Below are 16,620 nucleotides of genomic sequence, written 5' to 3' on the forward strand. Positions count from 1 at the left end.
CTCACCTGGGGCGGGACGGGGCGGGACGCGGCGGGAGGCGACCGGAGCGGCGGCGGCGGCGGCGGCATCAGCGGACGGGCCATGCGGGGGCCGCGCTCCGGGCTCTGCCCGCTCTCCATCTTCATCCTCCTCCTCCTCCCGCCGCTCCTGCCGGCGGCCGCCCCCTCCCCGGCCCCGCCGTGCGCCCCCCCGGGGCTGCGCCGCGGGCCGTTCCCCGCACCAGGTAACTCGCACCGTCGGGGCGCGGCGGCACCGGGACCACCGGGCCTCCCCAGGGACAGGCTGGAGCAGCGACCGGCGCTCCAGGGGCGGGTGGGGCGGCAGGGCCGCCCTCGCTGCCGGGATCGGGCTCGATTTGCCCCCGGCGATGGGGCTGCTGCTTTTTGGGGGGACCTGGCACTGCCCCGGGTGTGGGGCTGGCGGGGGTCCCCGGGTGTGGGACTGCGCCGTGGGGTTGGGTGGGCTCCTGTGCTCTAGGGCTGTGCCCCCCGAGCCGTGGGGCTCGTTATAGGGCTGTGCCCCCCTCCTCGGGCTGCGGGACTTGGCCACGGGGCTGGTGGCGGCTGATGCCGACGCCTCTGGGCCAGCCGTGGGGCGCCCGTCGGGAGCAGGGCAGGGTCCCCGCGGGGTGGGTGCCCCGGGACCACCCATCTCTGGCCATGGCGTGCGGGAGCAGCCGGCCCGAGGCCGAGCAGGGGCCCGAGCTTGGGCAGGGGCTCAGGGCTGGGCACGGGCCGAGGCTGAGCAGGGTCTCGCTGCCAGCTCTTGGCCCTGTGCCGGCGCTTGGCCTGGGCCTGTTGCCCTCTTTGCTCGGAGGCTCCTGGGGGATTGGGGCTGTCCGGGAAGGCGGCCGATGCCAGCGCTCCGATAATGGCCGGGGGGGCACTAAAAGCTCTCCTTGGCGCTGAGTGCCAGGGAGAGGCCTCGACCTCCGCTACCACATCCCGTTTCTCATCTCGCTTCCATCGGCTTGAGCCTGCCAAGAATGGAGCTGGGCACTGCAGGCCCCCTCCGAGGGCACGGGCTGGGGTCTGGCCGTGCCACTGCAAATCCCCTCTGGGCAGCACATGGCACAGGCACCGACCGCGCAGCTCCGCCTCGGCACCCAGCGGGCACAGTGCCATGTGGGCTCTGCGTGGAGGGACCGGGGGGCACGGTGGGGGTCCCTCTGCACCGCCTGGCCCTTCGGTGGGGAGCAGTCACCTGTGCCACAGCAGGGGAGCTGGGCTGGGGTCTTCCCCCGGCTCCTCGTGCCCCAGCCCTGCTCGCCAGGGTGACGGAGGTTCCTCCAGCCCCACCGATGTCCCTTACCGCGCCCATCGCGCCTGGGAGGGGCCCCGGCGCTGCCCCGGGGGCACGGCCGCTGCGCCCCACATGGCCCCACCGCCGCCCCCGGGGCTGCTCCCTGCCCGGTGTGGGGCAGCCGTGGGGCACAGCTCTCCCTGCCCCATTCCACGCCTCTCGCAGCCCCCCCAGCCCCGCTCCCGCCGCCCCCCCGGGCCGCTCGGCCGCCCGGAGCTGGCTCAGCTCCGCTAATCCCCTAATCCTGGCCCCGGGGGGTGCGGAGCCGGGGCCGTGTCCAGCACGGGGGATGCAGCGTGGGAGGCGGGGAGGGAGATTCAGAGCCCAATGTCCTGGCCACGGGGGGTTGGGAGCCGCAAGGGGGATGACACACCACCGGGAGGGGGCTGGGGCAGGGCTGCCCGCCCAGGAATTTCCCATCATCTGTGAAACAAAGCCGAAACTTCCACCGAAACTTCCACTGCGCTCCCGCACCGCTCCCGGTGTCCCTTGTCCCGCTCCCGGTGTCCCTTACCCCGCTTCCACTGTCCCCTGCCCCACGCTCACTGTCCCTGCCCCACTCCACCTCGGGGCACCTGGAGCTGGTGGTTGTTGCCCGGGGGCTCTGGGGACAGGTGCCCCCCTGCCCCCTGACCTCCCACCCTCGCAGGGAGCTCCGGAGGCTGCGCGGGGCCATGTGGGGCTGAAGAGGCTGCTGTCGGGGGGCAAGAGGACGGGGGTCTCGTGCGGCTGCCGGGGGTGGGCAGAGCACTCGCCGTACCCCCCCCGGATGCTGGTGCCGCCTGGGATGCCGCCGGCCAGCCAGACCCTGCCCTGGTTCCCATGCGGGGCCGGCGCTCTGCCCAGGTAACGCTGCCCCCATCGTGTGGCCCATCCCCTGCCCCCCGGCCAGCTGTGCCATCACTCACCCCCTTTCCACAGGAACTCCCCGCTGCTCTCAGGAGGCAGAAGAGGGACTGGGTGATCCCCCCCATCAAGGTTCCCGAAAATGAGAGAGGCCCTTTCCCCAAAAAGCTGGTTCAGGTATAAGGGGTCAACCTGGGCTAGGGGTCTGGGTGCAGAGATGGGTGCTGGGGGGTCCATCTCTGCTGCACTGGGGCAGAGTGTGATGTGGTGGGGGGTACTGAGACCCTCCCCATGGCTCCTCCCAGATCAAATCCAACCGGGACAGAGACACCAAGATCTTCTACAGCATCACGGGGCAGGGAGCGGATGCCCCCCCCGAAGGCATCTTCACCATTGAGAAGGAGTCGGGCTGGATGAAGGTGACACAGCCACTGGACCGTGAGCACATTGACAAGTACCATGTAGGTCTCTGCTGGGGGGCACTGTGGGGTGCCAGGGTACCATGCCAGATCCCCTACTCACCCCCTGCCCCACAGCTCTTCTCCCACGCTGTGTCTGAGAATGGGAAGCCGGTAGAGGAGCCGATGGAGATCATCGTGACTGTGACAGACCAGAATGACAACAAGCCTCAGTTCACACAGGAGGTGTTCAGGGGTTCTGTGCCAGAGGGAGCTCTGCCAGGTAGGATGCTGTGCCATGGGGAGGCTCTGCATCCTGCCAGTCACAACCCTCAGGGACCATCCTCCCATCCTTTGCTGACCGGGCCATCCCCATCCCCAGGCACCTCCGTGATGCAGGTGACAGCCACGGATGCGGATGACGCGGTGGAAACCTACAACGGTGTCATCGCCTACTCCATCCTGAGCCAGGAGCCACGGGAGCCCCATCCCCAAATGTTCACTGTCAACCGGGCCACCGGCACCATAAGTGTCATCGCCAGTGGCCTCGACCGGGAGGTGTGTCCTGGGGCACTGCGGGGAGGGGGTCCCGGCCCCAGGCAGGGGCTGACGGGGTGTCTGTCTGTCTGTCCGTGCCCTGCAGCGCGTGCGGGAGTACACACTGACGGTGCAGGCAGCCGACCTGGATGGCGAGGGACTGACCACCACAGCACTGGCTGTCATCGAGATCGCCGATGTCAACGACAACGCCCCTGAATTCGACCCCAAAACGGTAATGTGGCCCCCCTGCCAACTGGGACCCTCCCCAGTGCCGTGTGGGACCCTCCCCAGTGCCCTGCAGGCCACGGTGCTCACAGTGCCCTGACCCACAGTACGAGGCGGCTGTGCCGGAGAACGCAGCTGGGCGGGAGGTGGCCCGGCTGGCTGTCACCGACCTGGACGAGCCCGGCACACCAGCATGGAGAGCCGTCTATTCCATCCTGCGTGGCAACGATGGGGGTGCCTTTGCCATCACCACCGACCCTGCCACCAATGAGGGCATCCTCAGCACTGCCAAGGTCTGTGTCACCCCTGTGTCACCCCATTGCTGCCCACAGTGGGGTCCTGCCTGTCTCTCTCACTGCCCGTGTGCCCCTCTCTCCCAGGGTCTGGACTACGAAGCCAAGCAACAGTTTGTGCTCCATGTGGCAGTGGCCAACGAGATCCCCTTCGTTGTGAAGCTGCCGATGGCCACTGCCACAGTGACGGTCACTGTGGAGGATGTCAACGAGGCGCCGGTGTTTGTGCCGCCGGTGCAGCTGGCCACGGTGTCGGAGGATGTGCCACCAGGGCAGACCCTCACTGCCTGCACAGCCCAGGACCCCGACAAGGCCCAGGGGCAGAGGATCAAGTGAGCAGGGACAGGGTCAGAATCGAGGTTTGGGGGGGTTCTGCTGCCCCCTGCGCAGCACCAGCTCCCCTGTGCCCCCAGGTACCTGGTGGGGCATGACCCAGCGGGCTGGCTGGCCGTGCACCCCGACACCGGCCTGGTGACAGCACAGGACCACCTGGACCGCGAGTCCCCCTTTGCCAAGAACAGCACCTACATGGCTGTGCTGCTGGCTGTGGATGATGGTGAGGGACATGAAAGGGCCCTTGTTCCCCCTCCCACGTGAGGGGCACATGCTTCCATCACTGGGAAACACATCCCATCCTCGGGCATGGAGCAGTGCTGCCTGGCCCCACCCCTGCCTGGGGCATCCCCAGCCCCATGAGGATCCTGGATTTGGGACTTCCCTCCTTCTGCATCGCTCCTCACTGTCCCCACCCTTGCCTGGGGTATCCCTGTCCCCATGAGAATCTTGGGTTTGGGGCTGACCCCTGTCCCCCTCTCTGCTTGGGGTGCCCACACTCCTGAGAGAATCCTGGCTTTGGGGGTCCTCCTTCCAGCATCACTCTCTTCTGTCCCCAATACAGCTTAAGGCATCCCCATCACTGTAGTTTGGGGTCTTTCCCTGTCCTCATCCCTGCTCAGTCACCCATGTCCCCATGAGGGTCTTGGTTTTGGGGTTCCCTCTCCAACATCATCCCCCCTCCAGGCTCACCACCAGCCACTGGCACGGGGACGCTGCTGCTCACCCTGCTCGACGTGAACGACAACGGCCCCGAGGCCGAGCCACGGGACATCACCGTGTGCCAGCGCAGTCCCGAGCCCCAGGTCCTCACTGTCACCGACAGGGACCTGCCCCCCAACACCGGCCCCTTCCGTGCCGAGCTCACCCACGGCTCGGGGGACAGCTGGGCCGTGGAGGTGGGTGACACAGGTAACAGAGGGTTCTAGAGGTAATGTGGGGGCTCCTTGATGGAGGGAGCTGTGCCATTATCGCCCCCGCAGTGCGTCCCCCACAAGTCCGCTGTGTCCCCCAGGTGACACAGTGACCCTGCGGCTGGTGGCGGCGCTGGAGCCAGACACCTACAGCGTGTACCTGCGGCTGCTGGACCGGCCAGGCAGGGCACAGGTGACCGTGGTCACCGCGAGGGTCTGTGCCTGTGAGGGGCCGGCGCAGGGCTGTCCCCAGAGATCCCAGCCTGTCTCTGCCCTGCCCTTTGTCCTCGCCGCCCTGGGCGCACTGCTGGCCCTGCTGCGTGAGTGGCGGTCCCGGGGGGCCTGGGGCTAAGGGCATGTCCCTGGCGTTGGCACATGTCCCCACTGACACCACTGCTTCCCCCAGTCATCCTGCTGCTGCTGCTACTCTTCGTGAGGAGGAGGAAGGTGACAAAGGAGCCACTGCTGCTACCTGAGGATGACACACGGGACAACATCTTCTACTATGGCGAGGAGGGCGGTGGTGAGGAGGACCAGGTGGGTGTGGAGGGTTTGAGTGGGGCTTGTGACAGTGGGGGCAGCCTGACACTGCCCCTTTCCACGTGCGTGCGTGTCCAGGACTACGACCTACGGCAGCTGCACCGAGGGCTGGACGCCCGTCCCGAGGTGATCCGCAATGACGTGGCCCCCACCCTCCTGCCGGCCCCCCAGTACCGGCCCCGACCCGCCAACCCCGACGACATCGGCACCTTCATCGAGGAGGTGAGTCCTGACCCAGGGGGTCCAGGGGGACACACCCCCATCCACACCAGTTCAGGGTGGAAAAGTGCTGACCCCTCTGCCCCCCCAGAACCTGAAGGCGGCCGACACGGACCCCACGGCCCCCCCCTACGACTCGCTGCTGGTGTTCGACTACGAGGGCAGTGGCTCCGAGGCCACCTCGCTCAGCTCCCTCAACTCCTCGGCCTCCGACGGCGACCAGGACTACGACTACCTCAGCGAGTGGGGCGGCCGCTTCCGCAAGCTGGCCGAGCTCTACGGCGGTGGTGAGGAGGACGACTAGGGACCCTCACCCTGCTGCCCCTGCCTTACTGCTGCTTGTGCCTTGGGGGTCTGCCCCACCATGCCTGCCCACCTCAGTGCAGCCCCCTCGCCTCCTTGCCTGCATTTTTGTGGTTCTTATCTATTTTTTAAGGTATGGAATGATGGCGTGTGATGCTGCGGATGAGGGGATGGGAGCTGGGTCGATTTTAATAAAGGATTTGGTTTTTTAGACGCTCCAGGCTCTGTGTTACCTTGTGCCCTGGGGGTCAGTGCTGCCCCCAGCCCCTCAGTGACTCCCTCCACCCTATCCCCCCTTGCCCACCCCAGGGTGGGACCCACAGCACACCTGCAGTGTCACCTATGCAGGTGCAGTGCCCGTGGCCCCCCAGGGTGTCCTTGTCCCCATGGGGTGCTGGTGGGCATGGGCAAGGCACTGACCACCCATTGTGTCCTTCAGGGCATTGCTGGTGCCAAATCCCTCCTGGTCTGGCAATTCCCCCTGTGCTGGAGCAGCTGGATGCCTGCAGCCCGCCCAGGTTGTCACCCCAGCCCTTGGGTGCCCATGGGTGTTGACAGCAGCCCCCGGTCCCAGCAGGGCTCCCAGTCCTGGTGTTTTCTCACTGCCTTTGGGTTCAGCCCCTTGGAGCCATGGGGTGGGGGCAGCTGGTGGCACCAGGCATCCCCGGGAGTCCCTCTGAGCTGTGGGGTCACCTGTGGCTGTGCTGTGTCTGGGGACAGAGGGGTGTGGGGCGGCCGGGCCCTGCAGCATCCCGGGAGGCCCTTCCTGGCTGGGGAGGTCCTTGGGTACAATGTTAGTTCTCCTGCAAAGCTGGGACCTGTGGGGCCGCCGTGGGGGGACAGCCTGGAGTGCTTCTGTGGGGTCCTGTCACCCACTGACATCCCCAGCTCCCACAGTCCTGGATGGGCACCCACAGAGAGTCTGGGCTGGGTCTGGGGTGCTGAGAGTATTGGAGGTGTGGGGTTTGAGGGTGCCTGGGACAGGCAGATCAGGGGCATTTGGGATACTGGGGGCTGGTGGGCTACTGGGGGTACCAGGGGCTGAAGGGGTACAGAGAGTACCACGCACTGGGAAGTGGAAGTACCATCGAGGGTGGGTACTGAGGTTATCGGTATTCCGGGAGTGTTGGGGGTCCTCGGTCCCGGGAGTCCCGCGATCCCGGGTGCGGGCGGGGCGGTACCACCTCCCGTCGGGGCGGGACAGGGCGGTTCCCGGGGGGGCCGGCACCTGCGGGGCGGGATCGGCATCGGGATCGCGAACGGTTTGGGACCCGACGCACCTGCGGCTCCGCGGCGGCAGCGCCTGATCCCTCCGGCACCCACTGGCCCCACACCGGCCCTGGCCATGGGGCGGCGGGTGGGCTGCCCAGCCCCGCTCTGCCTCCTCCTTCTCCTCCTGCTCCAGGTGAGCCACAGGATGGGGCGGCAGGACCCTGCCCGGGGCAGCGCGACCCTGCCCAGGACCCTGCCTGGTGTTAATGTCTCTCTCCGGGCAGAGTGGGCACCGGCTGTGCCAGCAGGCAGCGTCGTGCCAGCCTGGCTTCACCGCTGAGAACTTTGCCCTGACCGTGCCACGGGACAGCGTGGCAGCAGGACGGGCCCTGGGACGAGGTAAGGACACGGGGACAGGGTGGCTGTGGGGGGCAGGGAGGCGGTGGGAGTGGGGACAGAACTGTGAGAATGGGACCGTGGGGACAGAGTGGGTGTGTGAGACGGGGTGGGCAATGGGGGACAACAAGGCGTGGATCTGTGCCTGAGTGGTTCGGGGGGCACGCTCTGTCCAGCTTAATGGGGACAGGGTCATGGGGAAGGTGCTGTGACAGTGGGGACAGTGCTGTGGGGATGGTGCCATAGGGACGGTGCCATGGTGGTGGGGACGGTGCCATGGTGCTGGGACAGGCCTGCTGTAGTGGCAGGTGGCACTGGGGACAGAGCCGTGGTGGTGTGTCCATGCACAGCGGTGGGGCCGCACTGAGGACAGTGGTGGTCCCACTGTGGGTCCCAGTGGTCCTGCGGGATGGGACGCCATCGTGGCACGGGGGCAGCGGGTGCCGCTCCCCGGGGTGCGCCGGCGTAGGCGGCGCTGACTCAGGCACTGCAGACCTGTCAGGGCTGGCAGACTGGGGTGTGGGTGCACAGGCACCCATCCTGCCCCACGCCTCAACTGGCACCCGCAGTTCACCGGGCAAATGCCCCTTTGGGCCCCCAGTGCAGCCCCCCAGGATGCCTCTTGGCATGGGGATGAGCACAGGGACTGGTATGGGCTTCTCAGCTTTTGGGGACATTGGTGTCCCCCAGTGCTGGCTCCAAAGCACCGTCCCGGTGTGGCAGGGGGCACTGGGGAGAGGTGTGCCCGGGCAAGAGAGTGCTGCCAGTTTGGGGTCCCTGAAAGGAGCTCTGTGGGTGCTGGGCCTGCACAGCAGCTGGGCTGTCACCATCTGCACCAGTTCATGGCTGACGGTGGTGCTGGCATTGTGGTGTGCCAGGGTGGTTGAGGTGGGCACAGGACTGAAGGGTGCTGAGCACTCAGCAGTGTGCCAGGGGCTCCCAAACACCTTCGGTTCTAGAAAGGCTTCGCCTGGGTGAGCCTGGAGCTGGACCCTGCCCCACACCCCAGGAATTGCCTTTGTTAGCTTTGTGGTTGTTCATTAACTCAGCTGCCTGCACAGCAACGGCTGCCCATCGGGGCTTTGCCTGATAGCGCTGTGACACGGCAGCCCTGTGACCTCCTGGTGGCACACAGACTTGCTGGAAATCCCCTCTGTTGGCACCACCACTTTCAGTTTTGCGTCCCCAGCCCAGACGGGGCGTGGGAGGAAGGAAAGGACTGTCTGCCCATGGGTGCTGTGTGTCACCCAGTGATGATTCCTGGCCATGACACGACCACGCCAGCCATGGGGTGGCCGAGCCCGGTGGGTGCCTTGCCATGCCGTGCCGCGCTCCACTGCAACCCAAGCCCGCGGCCAGGCTGAGGAGCTGGCCTGTAATTAGCCTGATGAGTGGAGCGCGGTGTTTTCCCTCCGACAGGTCCGGACGGGCCCTGCGTGGCGCCGGGGCGGCGAAACACCTGCGCGGGGGCTGCGGCGTCCCCGGGCTCTGCTCCGCGGGTCGGGGGGCTCAGGGTGGGGCGAACGTGCTGGGGGCTGGCACGGCCCCGTCAGCGCTGGGTGGGAGAACCTCGAGAGTCTGAAGTCACAGCGAAACTGGGGTGACGTCAGCGGGACGTGCCGCCTGCAGCACCTTCACCCCGGGGCGAACCCCCCCGCCCTGGCACTGCTGGGGTGTTGGCACCGCTGTGGTGGCATTGCAGGGGTGGTGGCACCCAGCTCTGCCCATACCCAGCCCTGTCAAGGCCCCACGGGACGAGGGGTGGCTTTGTGAGGCTGCCCCGCTCTCCTGTGGGGGGGGTCAGCCCCACACCCTGTTTGGCAGTCTGGGCATGCCAGAACCTGGTTGTCCCAGCGCCCCGTGGGTGGTGGGGGGGACAGATGGAAAGTGTGGAGGGGGTGATGCCACTGTGGGACCCTCTGAGCTCTCCTCTCCTCCCACCCCCTCATTCCCAGAGAGGAGAGGGGCCCCCCGGCTCCCAGCCTCGGGGAGGGGAGGGCTGGGGACGGTTCTCCTTCAGCCAAGCTGGAAAAACAGGTTGTGCATGGCCAGGTGGGAAGGGAGGGAGCAGGAAGGGGGGAGCGGGAAAGGGGGAGCGGATGCCGAGCACTCAGCTCTGCTTGAGCCCCGTGGGGGCTGAGCACTGAGCATTCATTGCACCCAGTGTGGGGCTGGGGACCTCACGCTGCCCCTCGCTGCACCCACCCAGCACCGTGTCAGGGCCAAGAGCCGGGCACCGTGCCTGTGCCCGTGGGTGCCGGTGCCTCTCGTTCCTCTGCCCCTGCACGTTCCTGCCCAACCGGCCCCACAGGCTCCCCCAACCTCGGACGGGGGTCCCGCCGTGGGGTGAGCGGGGCCGGCATCGCCCTGGCAGGGCCTCCTGGGCTGAGTCAGGGGCATCATGGTGGGCAGACGGGCAGCGATCACTCCCCCCTCCACCTCACAGCCGCCCCCGAATTCCTGAGCTGCATGTGGGCTGATGTAACCCCCACCGGTGCCTCCCACCCACCCTGGGCACGTCTCCTTCCCGCGGGGGTCACGTCGGGGCGGTGGCAGCCGCACAGGCTGCGGGAGCCGCGGGCTCCGACAACCCTCTCCAGACAAAGGGTGTTTGTTCGGGAGCTGCGGCCGCGCGGCCCCGGCTCATGTGATGCTGCCTGACCACCACTGTGTGCCGGCCCGGCTTGTGCCACACCCAGTGCAGTGCCAGGCTGGTGACACTGGGACCTCGCCTGCCCCGGTGTGCGGCAGGTGCCCACTGTGCCTGGGATTGGGGGTCCCGGAGGGTACCTGGGTGGGCGGGTGCCTGGATTGCCACAGGTGCCCTGGGATTAGCACCTTCCTCCTCTGAGGTTGATGTCCCAATGCCACAGCATGGCACAGCCTGGGCTGTCCCTGCTGCAGACATGTGGCCACAGTTTCCAGCCCCATGACCCCTATGGGTCACTGTACCCCACCTGCAGTGCCCGGGCTGCTGGGGCATGGGGTGCCAGTGCAGGTGAGCAACTGCTGCCCTTGTTTTTATTTAGAAAAGCCTTTGGAGCAGTGGCACCCTCTGTCATGGGCACAGTGGTTGTGACATGCCATGCTTGGAGACACGCTGTGCCACAGGGTACACCTGCATGGGGATGTGCCATGCCCTACATGGTGCTGGGGACAGGGGCGTGCTGTGCCAAGTGCCACTTGCCCCATTGTCACTGTCTGCCAAGGACCCTGTGGTACAGCAGGTTGTGCTGTGCTTACTCCTGGACCAAAGCCAGGGCAGGGCCCCACCATGTGCTGTGCCCAGGACAGGGTCCTGGCAGGGTGGGTGGCACTGTGTGTGGAGCATCCCTGCCATCTCTGCAGCCCCACGGTCCCCCCTGCGCCGCCGAGCTGTGGCTGTGCTGTGTGTGCCCACGTCCCCAGGACCCCGTGCCCACCCACTCCCCTGTCCCCAGTGACCTTTGCGGACTGTGGTGACTCGCACCGTGCCGCCTTCTTCCCGGACGACACGCGCTTCAGGGTGAGCCGGGATGGCGTCGTCTCTGCGGCGCGGCCGCTGCAGCTCCAGCGACACGAGATCCCCTTCACCGTGTACACCTGGGACGCCACGGGCAAGAGGCACTCGGCCAGGGTGACCCTGCGCCAGTGGGGGCACCGGCACCACCGGCACCACAACCCGATGCAGCAGGTAAAGAACAGCCTGCTCGCTGGGGTCACGGCAGCCCCTCTCCCTGGGGCAGAGGGCTCGGTGAGGTGCTGGCGCTCAGCAGAGCCATTGTCCCTGCAGGACGTGGCACCCGATGTGCTGACCTTCCCAGAGCACGGACACGGCCTCCGGCGACAGAAGAGGGACTGGGTCATTCCCCCCATCAACTGCCCTGAGAACGAGCGGGGGCCCTTCCCCAAGAAGCTGGTGCAGGTACATGGCCCTGAGGGGACCAGAGGTGGGGCTGGGAGGGCTCTGGAGCACCAGAACCCTCCTCAATCCCCTCTTCCCTTCTCACTGCCAGATCAAGTCCAACAAGGACAAGGAGACCAAGGTTTTCTACAGCATCACAGGGCAGGGAGCAGACACCATCCCTGTGGGTGTCTTCATCATCGAGCGGGAGACGGGGTGGCTGGAGGTGACAAAGCCGCTGGACCGGGAGGAGAGGGACAAATATGTGGTGAGTGAGAGGGAGGTTGTAGCTGCAGGGGACAGTCCTGGGGATTTGCACACAGGCTGACTGTGCCCTTCCAGCTCTACTCTCATGCCGTGTCAGCCAACGGGCAGCCTGTGGAGGACCCCATGGAGATCATCATCACCGTCACCGACCAGAATGACAACCGGCCTATCTTCACCCAGGAAGTCTTTTATGGCTACATCGAGGAGAACGCGAAGCCGGGTGCGTGGAGGGCTCCGAGCCAGGACAACACAAAGCCCCGAGCAGGCACAGTTCCAGGGTGTCCAGTGGGTTCTGTCCCATGAGTAAAATATCCCTGGCTTGTCCTGATGTCCAGGCACATCCGTGATGACCGTGAATGCCACGGACGCAGACGACGGGATCAATGTGAACAACGGCATCATCGGCTACTCCATCGTCAGTGAGAAGCCTGAGGGTACACAGCGGATGTTCACCATCAACCCCAAGGAGGGCATCATCAGCGTCATTGGCACAGGGCTGGACCGGGAGGTGGGTGCCCTCGGCATGTCCCAGGGGAACTGTGGCAGCTCCACAGAGGGATATGCCATGGGGAGACAAGGATGCTGGGGGCCTGGGATACGTCCAGTTCAGGGATCTGCCATCCTTGGCTCACTGGCCCTGACTCTGGGGGTGTCTGCAGACCTGAGCCCGTCAGAAGCTGTGCTGGGTACAGTGCAGGGACCCCCAGCCCTGCCAACTCTGGGAGTGGGTGCAGTGCCAGCCCCTCAGGAAGGCAGCAGGGACATCATTTGCACCTGTTCCAGCAGGGAAATGTGAGGCTGGAGAAGGGTGGAGGAGCAGGCAGATGATGCCCAGAGGAGGGAGTCACACCATCTCCCATCCCTGCTGTAACCTGGGTGATTTTGTCTTGCAGACCACTCCCAACTACACGCTGATCATCCAGGCCGCAGACCAGGAGGGCTTTGGCCTGACCAACACTGCCACAGCTGTCATCAAAGTCACCGATGCCAACGACAACCCTCCTGTCTTCAACCCTGACATGGTACCCCCCAGCCCCACCTCCGCTGCCCTCCCTGGGCATCATCGCATGAGCCCCCACATGGGGTGCCTGGGGCCGCACAGGTGACCGTCCCTGTCCCCTCTCTTGCAGTATGAGGGGTCAGTGAATGAGAATGAAGTGGGGACACTGGTGGTCCGGCTGCACGTGACAGACCAGGACCTGCCAGACTCCCCAGCCTGGCGTGCCGTGTACCGTATCCAGAGCGGGGACCCGGAGGGCGGCTTCAGCGTCACCACCGACCCCAAAACCAATGATGGGCTCCTGAAAACTGCCAAGGTGTGTCCCGGTGCTGTGTGGCCATCCCGGCGCTGGCTGCCTCCCTTCTGGCACTAGCCAGCTCCTCTCCCTCCCCCAGGGCCTGGACTATGAGACCCAGAAGGAGTACCATCTCGTGGTGGCAGTGGAGAACGAGGTCCCCTTCTCCACGCCCCTGAGGCCTGCCACGGCCAGTGTCCTGGTGATGGTCAGGGACGTGAATGAGCCCCCCATCTTCGTGCCCCCAGTCAAGAAGGTGGAGGTGTTGGAGGATGTGCCAGTAGGCTACCAGATCACCTCCTACACAGCCAAGGACCCCGACAAGGATCAAAGGCAGAAAATCACGTGAGTGGAGGAGGGTGGTGGCAGGGGGCCATGCTGGGGTGGTCGAGGGGCTGTGCTGCAACACGAGCCCCTTTGTCCCTCCCTGCTCACCTCTGGCTTCCCCCAGGTACCGTATGGGCAGTGACCCCGCCGGGTGGTTGGTCATCGACCCCGAGAATGGCATTGTCACGGCGGCACAGCCGCTGGACCGGGAGTCGGCGCACGCCATCAACAGCACCTACAAGGCCATCGTCCTGGCCGTGGACAGCGGTGAGGGGGATGGCTGTGCCCTGGGGAGGGGACCACTGGGCACCCTGCCCCCCACCTGTGGCTCCCCTGGGGGCCCAGGGCCCCTCTCTGGGTGTCTCGCTGACTCTCAGCCCCACAGGATCACCACGGGATGCCACCGGCACAGGGACGCTGCTCCTCGTCCTCCAGGACGTGAACGACAATGGGCCTGTGCCGGAGCCCCGGAGCTTCGACATCTGCAACCGGCAGCCTGAGGAGCAGATACTGAACATCATTGACAAGGACCTGCCCCCCAACACTTCCCCCTTCAAGGCAGAGCTGGTGCACGGCTCCAGCATCAACTGGACTGTCAACATGGCTTCACCAGGTGGGTGCCATCTGCACTGGTGCTGGGCCCATGGTGGGCATCGGGCTGGGGAAGCGCCACGGAGCAAAGTCCTGTGCTGGTGCCAAGGGTGTCCCCAAGCCACAACTGGGGAAGGGGCTGGAGCAGCAGAAGTGGCTGAGGGAGCTGGGGGAGGTCAGCCTGGAGAAAAGGAGGCTTGAGGGAGATCTTCTCACTCTCTGCAACAGGAGAGGGAAGCCAGGGGGCTGTCAGGCTCTGCTCTCCAGGACCAATGACAGAACTGGAGGAAACGGCCTCAAGTTGTGCCAGGGGAGGTTTAGGTCGCATATTGGGGAAAATTCATTCATGGAAAGCATTGTCAGGCATCAGAACAGATGGCCCAGGGCAGTAAAGGACTCACCATCCCTGTCCCTGGGGGATCTAAAAGCCATGTGGATGTGGCATTTGGGGACATGGGTTAGTGGTGGCCTTGGCAGTGCTGGTGGAATGGTTGAACTTGATAATCTTGGAGGCTTTTTCCAACCCAAACAATTCTGTGATCCACCAAGATGTGGTGAAGCTGAACTTGAGGAGGGAGCTGGAGCCGGGGGAGTACAATGTCTTCCTGAAGCTGCTGGATGCCATGGGCAAGGATCAGATCACGCAGGTCAAAGCCCAGGTCTGCAGCTGCGAAGGGCCGGCCAAAAACTGCGAGCGCCGAGCGTACATCTCGGGGGGCATGGGTGTCCCTGCCATCCTGGGCATCCTGGGGGGCATCCTGGCACTGCTCAGTGAGTACCACGGGATGGGGAGGGACAGGACAGGGATGGGGCTGCCCTCAACCCACTGCCCTGACATCCCATCTCCACAGTCCTGCTGCTGCTGCTGCTGCTCTTTGTGAGGAGGAGGAAGGTGGTGAAGGAGCCTCTGCTCCCACCCGAGGACGACATGAGGGACAATGTCTATCACTATGATGAGGAAGGTGGTGGCGAGGAGGACCAGGTGGGATGGCTGTGCCCTCCAGGCCCTGCCCCCGGGGTGATGTCTGTGGTTCTCCCTCGAGCCTGTGTCCCTGTGTCCCCCAGGACTATGACCTGAGCCAGTTGCACCGAGGGCTGGATGCCCGTCCCGAGGTGATCCGCAATGACGTGGCCCCCCCACTCATGGCCGCCCCCCAGTACCGGCCCCGACCCGCCAACCCCGACGAGATCGGCAACTTCATCGATGAGGTGAGTCCTGACCCAGAGAGTCCAGGGGGACACACCCCCATCCATGCCAGCACTGCCGGGGTGCCCCCATGGCCGGGGGGCAGGCGCTGACCCCTCTGCCCCCCCAGAACCTGAAGGCGGCTGACACGGACCCCACGGCCCCCCCCTACGACTCGCTGCTGGTGTTCGACTACGAGGGCAGCGGCTCCGAGGCCACCTCGCTCAGCTCCCTCAACTCCTCGGCCTCCGACGGCGACCAGGACTACGACTACCTCAGCGAGTGGGGCGGCCGCTTCCGCAAGCTGGCCGAGCTCTACGGCGGTGGTGAGGAGGACGACTAGGGACCCTCACCCTGCTGCACCTGCCTCATTTCACCCCCCGGACCCCGGGTGGGCTCTGCCCGGGGGTGGCACAGCCCCCCTGCGCCGCCCCTGTCCCCAGTACCCCTCACTGAGGGCAGCTCGTGGTCCCTGTGATGGAGGGTCTGGGGGAGCCTGTGTGGCCCCCTCGGCTCCACTCATTCCATTGCTCCCCCTGGAGCTGAGCTACTCCCAGCTGAGGGGGCCAGGAGCAGCTCCTCCCTCCCTTTTCCATGGAGGAAAAGGGTTTCTCGGGCTCTCTCCAAAATACCTCGTGGTCCCAGCCCGGCACAGCCGCGCTCCCACCAGGAATGTGGCGCTGGAGCAGCGGGGCGAGGTGCTGGAGCCACACAGCCCAAAGCTGTGCCCTCCCCTCCCAGAGATTGTATTTACTGCAGTGTGTATGTACAGCCAGATTTCTATTTTTCCGTATCCCAGATTACAGTTTGATTTCCTCCTGTGTCAAGTCAGGTGTAATAATTGTGCAGCCAATGAAAGGTGCTTTTGGAAATCCGAGGGCTTTCCCCAAATCCTGACCCTCGTGTTTAAGTGTTTGTCATGGTTTGTATTTTTTATCATGGGGAAAGGGTCTGATGCAAGCTGGGAAACCAGCGCTGTCCGAATGTTGATTTATTGTTTTTGTATAAAATTGAAATAATAAATTGTTTTAAGAAAACTCAAAGCCCTTTTTCTCTGGTGCTCAAAGGTTTTAGGAGCCACAGAGGTGTGGCCATGGACCCCTCCAGAGGGCAGGTGGGAAATTAGAATCATGGACTGCGTTGGGTTGGAAGGGACTTCAAAGATCACATTCCAAACGCCCTGCCATGGGCAGGGACACCTTCCACTGTCCCAGGGTGCTCCAACCTGGCCTTGGACCCTCCCAGGGGTGGGGCAGCCACAGCTTCTCTGCCCAACCTGTGCCAGGGCCTGCCCACCCTCACAGGGAGGAATTTCTTCCTAATATCCCATGTAACCCACCCTCAGGCAGCGGGAAGCCATTCCCTGTGTCGTGTCGTGTTCCTCCATCCCTTGTCCCCTGTCCCTCTCTGGCTCTCCCTTCCCCTGACCTTCCCAACATGGCGGAGCGGACACCCCCACCCCCCCCCTACACCAGACCTTCCCAACATGGCGGAGCGGACACACCCCCCGTTACACCAGACCTTCCCAATATGGCGGCAATCACCGCCCA

General features: G+C 65.2%; 1 protein-coding gene across 1 annotated transcript; it reads left to right on the forward strand.

Annotated features, from left to right (window-relative positions):
• Nucleotides 1–24: 24 nt before the first annotated feature.
• On the forward strand, nt 25–16,113 carry LOC139677349 (uncharacterized). Its single transcript, XM_071567222.1, is given in 30 exon segments — nt 25–223; nt 1,952–2,148; nt 2,224–2,325; nt 2,454–2,609; nt 2,685–2,829; nt 2,929–3,104; nt 3,190–3,318; nt 3,419–3,936; nt 4,018–4,160; nt 4,625–4,849; nt 4,953–5,171; nt 5,258–5,388; nt 5,470–5,613; nt 5,702–5,913; nt 7,063–7,318; nt 7,410–7,524; nt 10,962–11,194; nt 11,294–11,425; nt 11,517–11,672; nt 11,747–11,891; nt 12,007–12,179; nt 12,565–12,693; nt 12,802–13,056; nt 13,058–13,311; nt 13,418–13,560; nt 13,679–13,906; nt 14,434–14,655; nt 14,736–14,866; nt 14,950–15,093; nt 15,201–16,113. Coding segments are annotated over 30 exon segments (5,568 nt in total). The 5' UTR covers nt 25–81; the 3' UTR covers nt 15,414–16,113.
• Nucleotides 16,114–16,620: the final 507 nt, after the last annotated feature.

The sequence above is a fragment of the Pithys albifrons genome, chromosome 12 (assembly GCF_047495875.1).
Source record: "Pithys albifrons albifrons isolate INPA30051 chromosome 12, PitAlb_v1, whole genome shotgun sequence".
Lineage (NCBI taxonomy): Eukaryota > Metazoa > Chordata > Aves > Passeriformes > Thamnophilidae > Pithys > Pithys albifrons.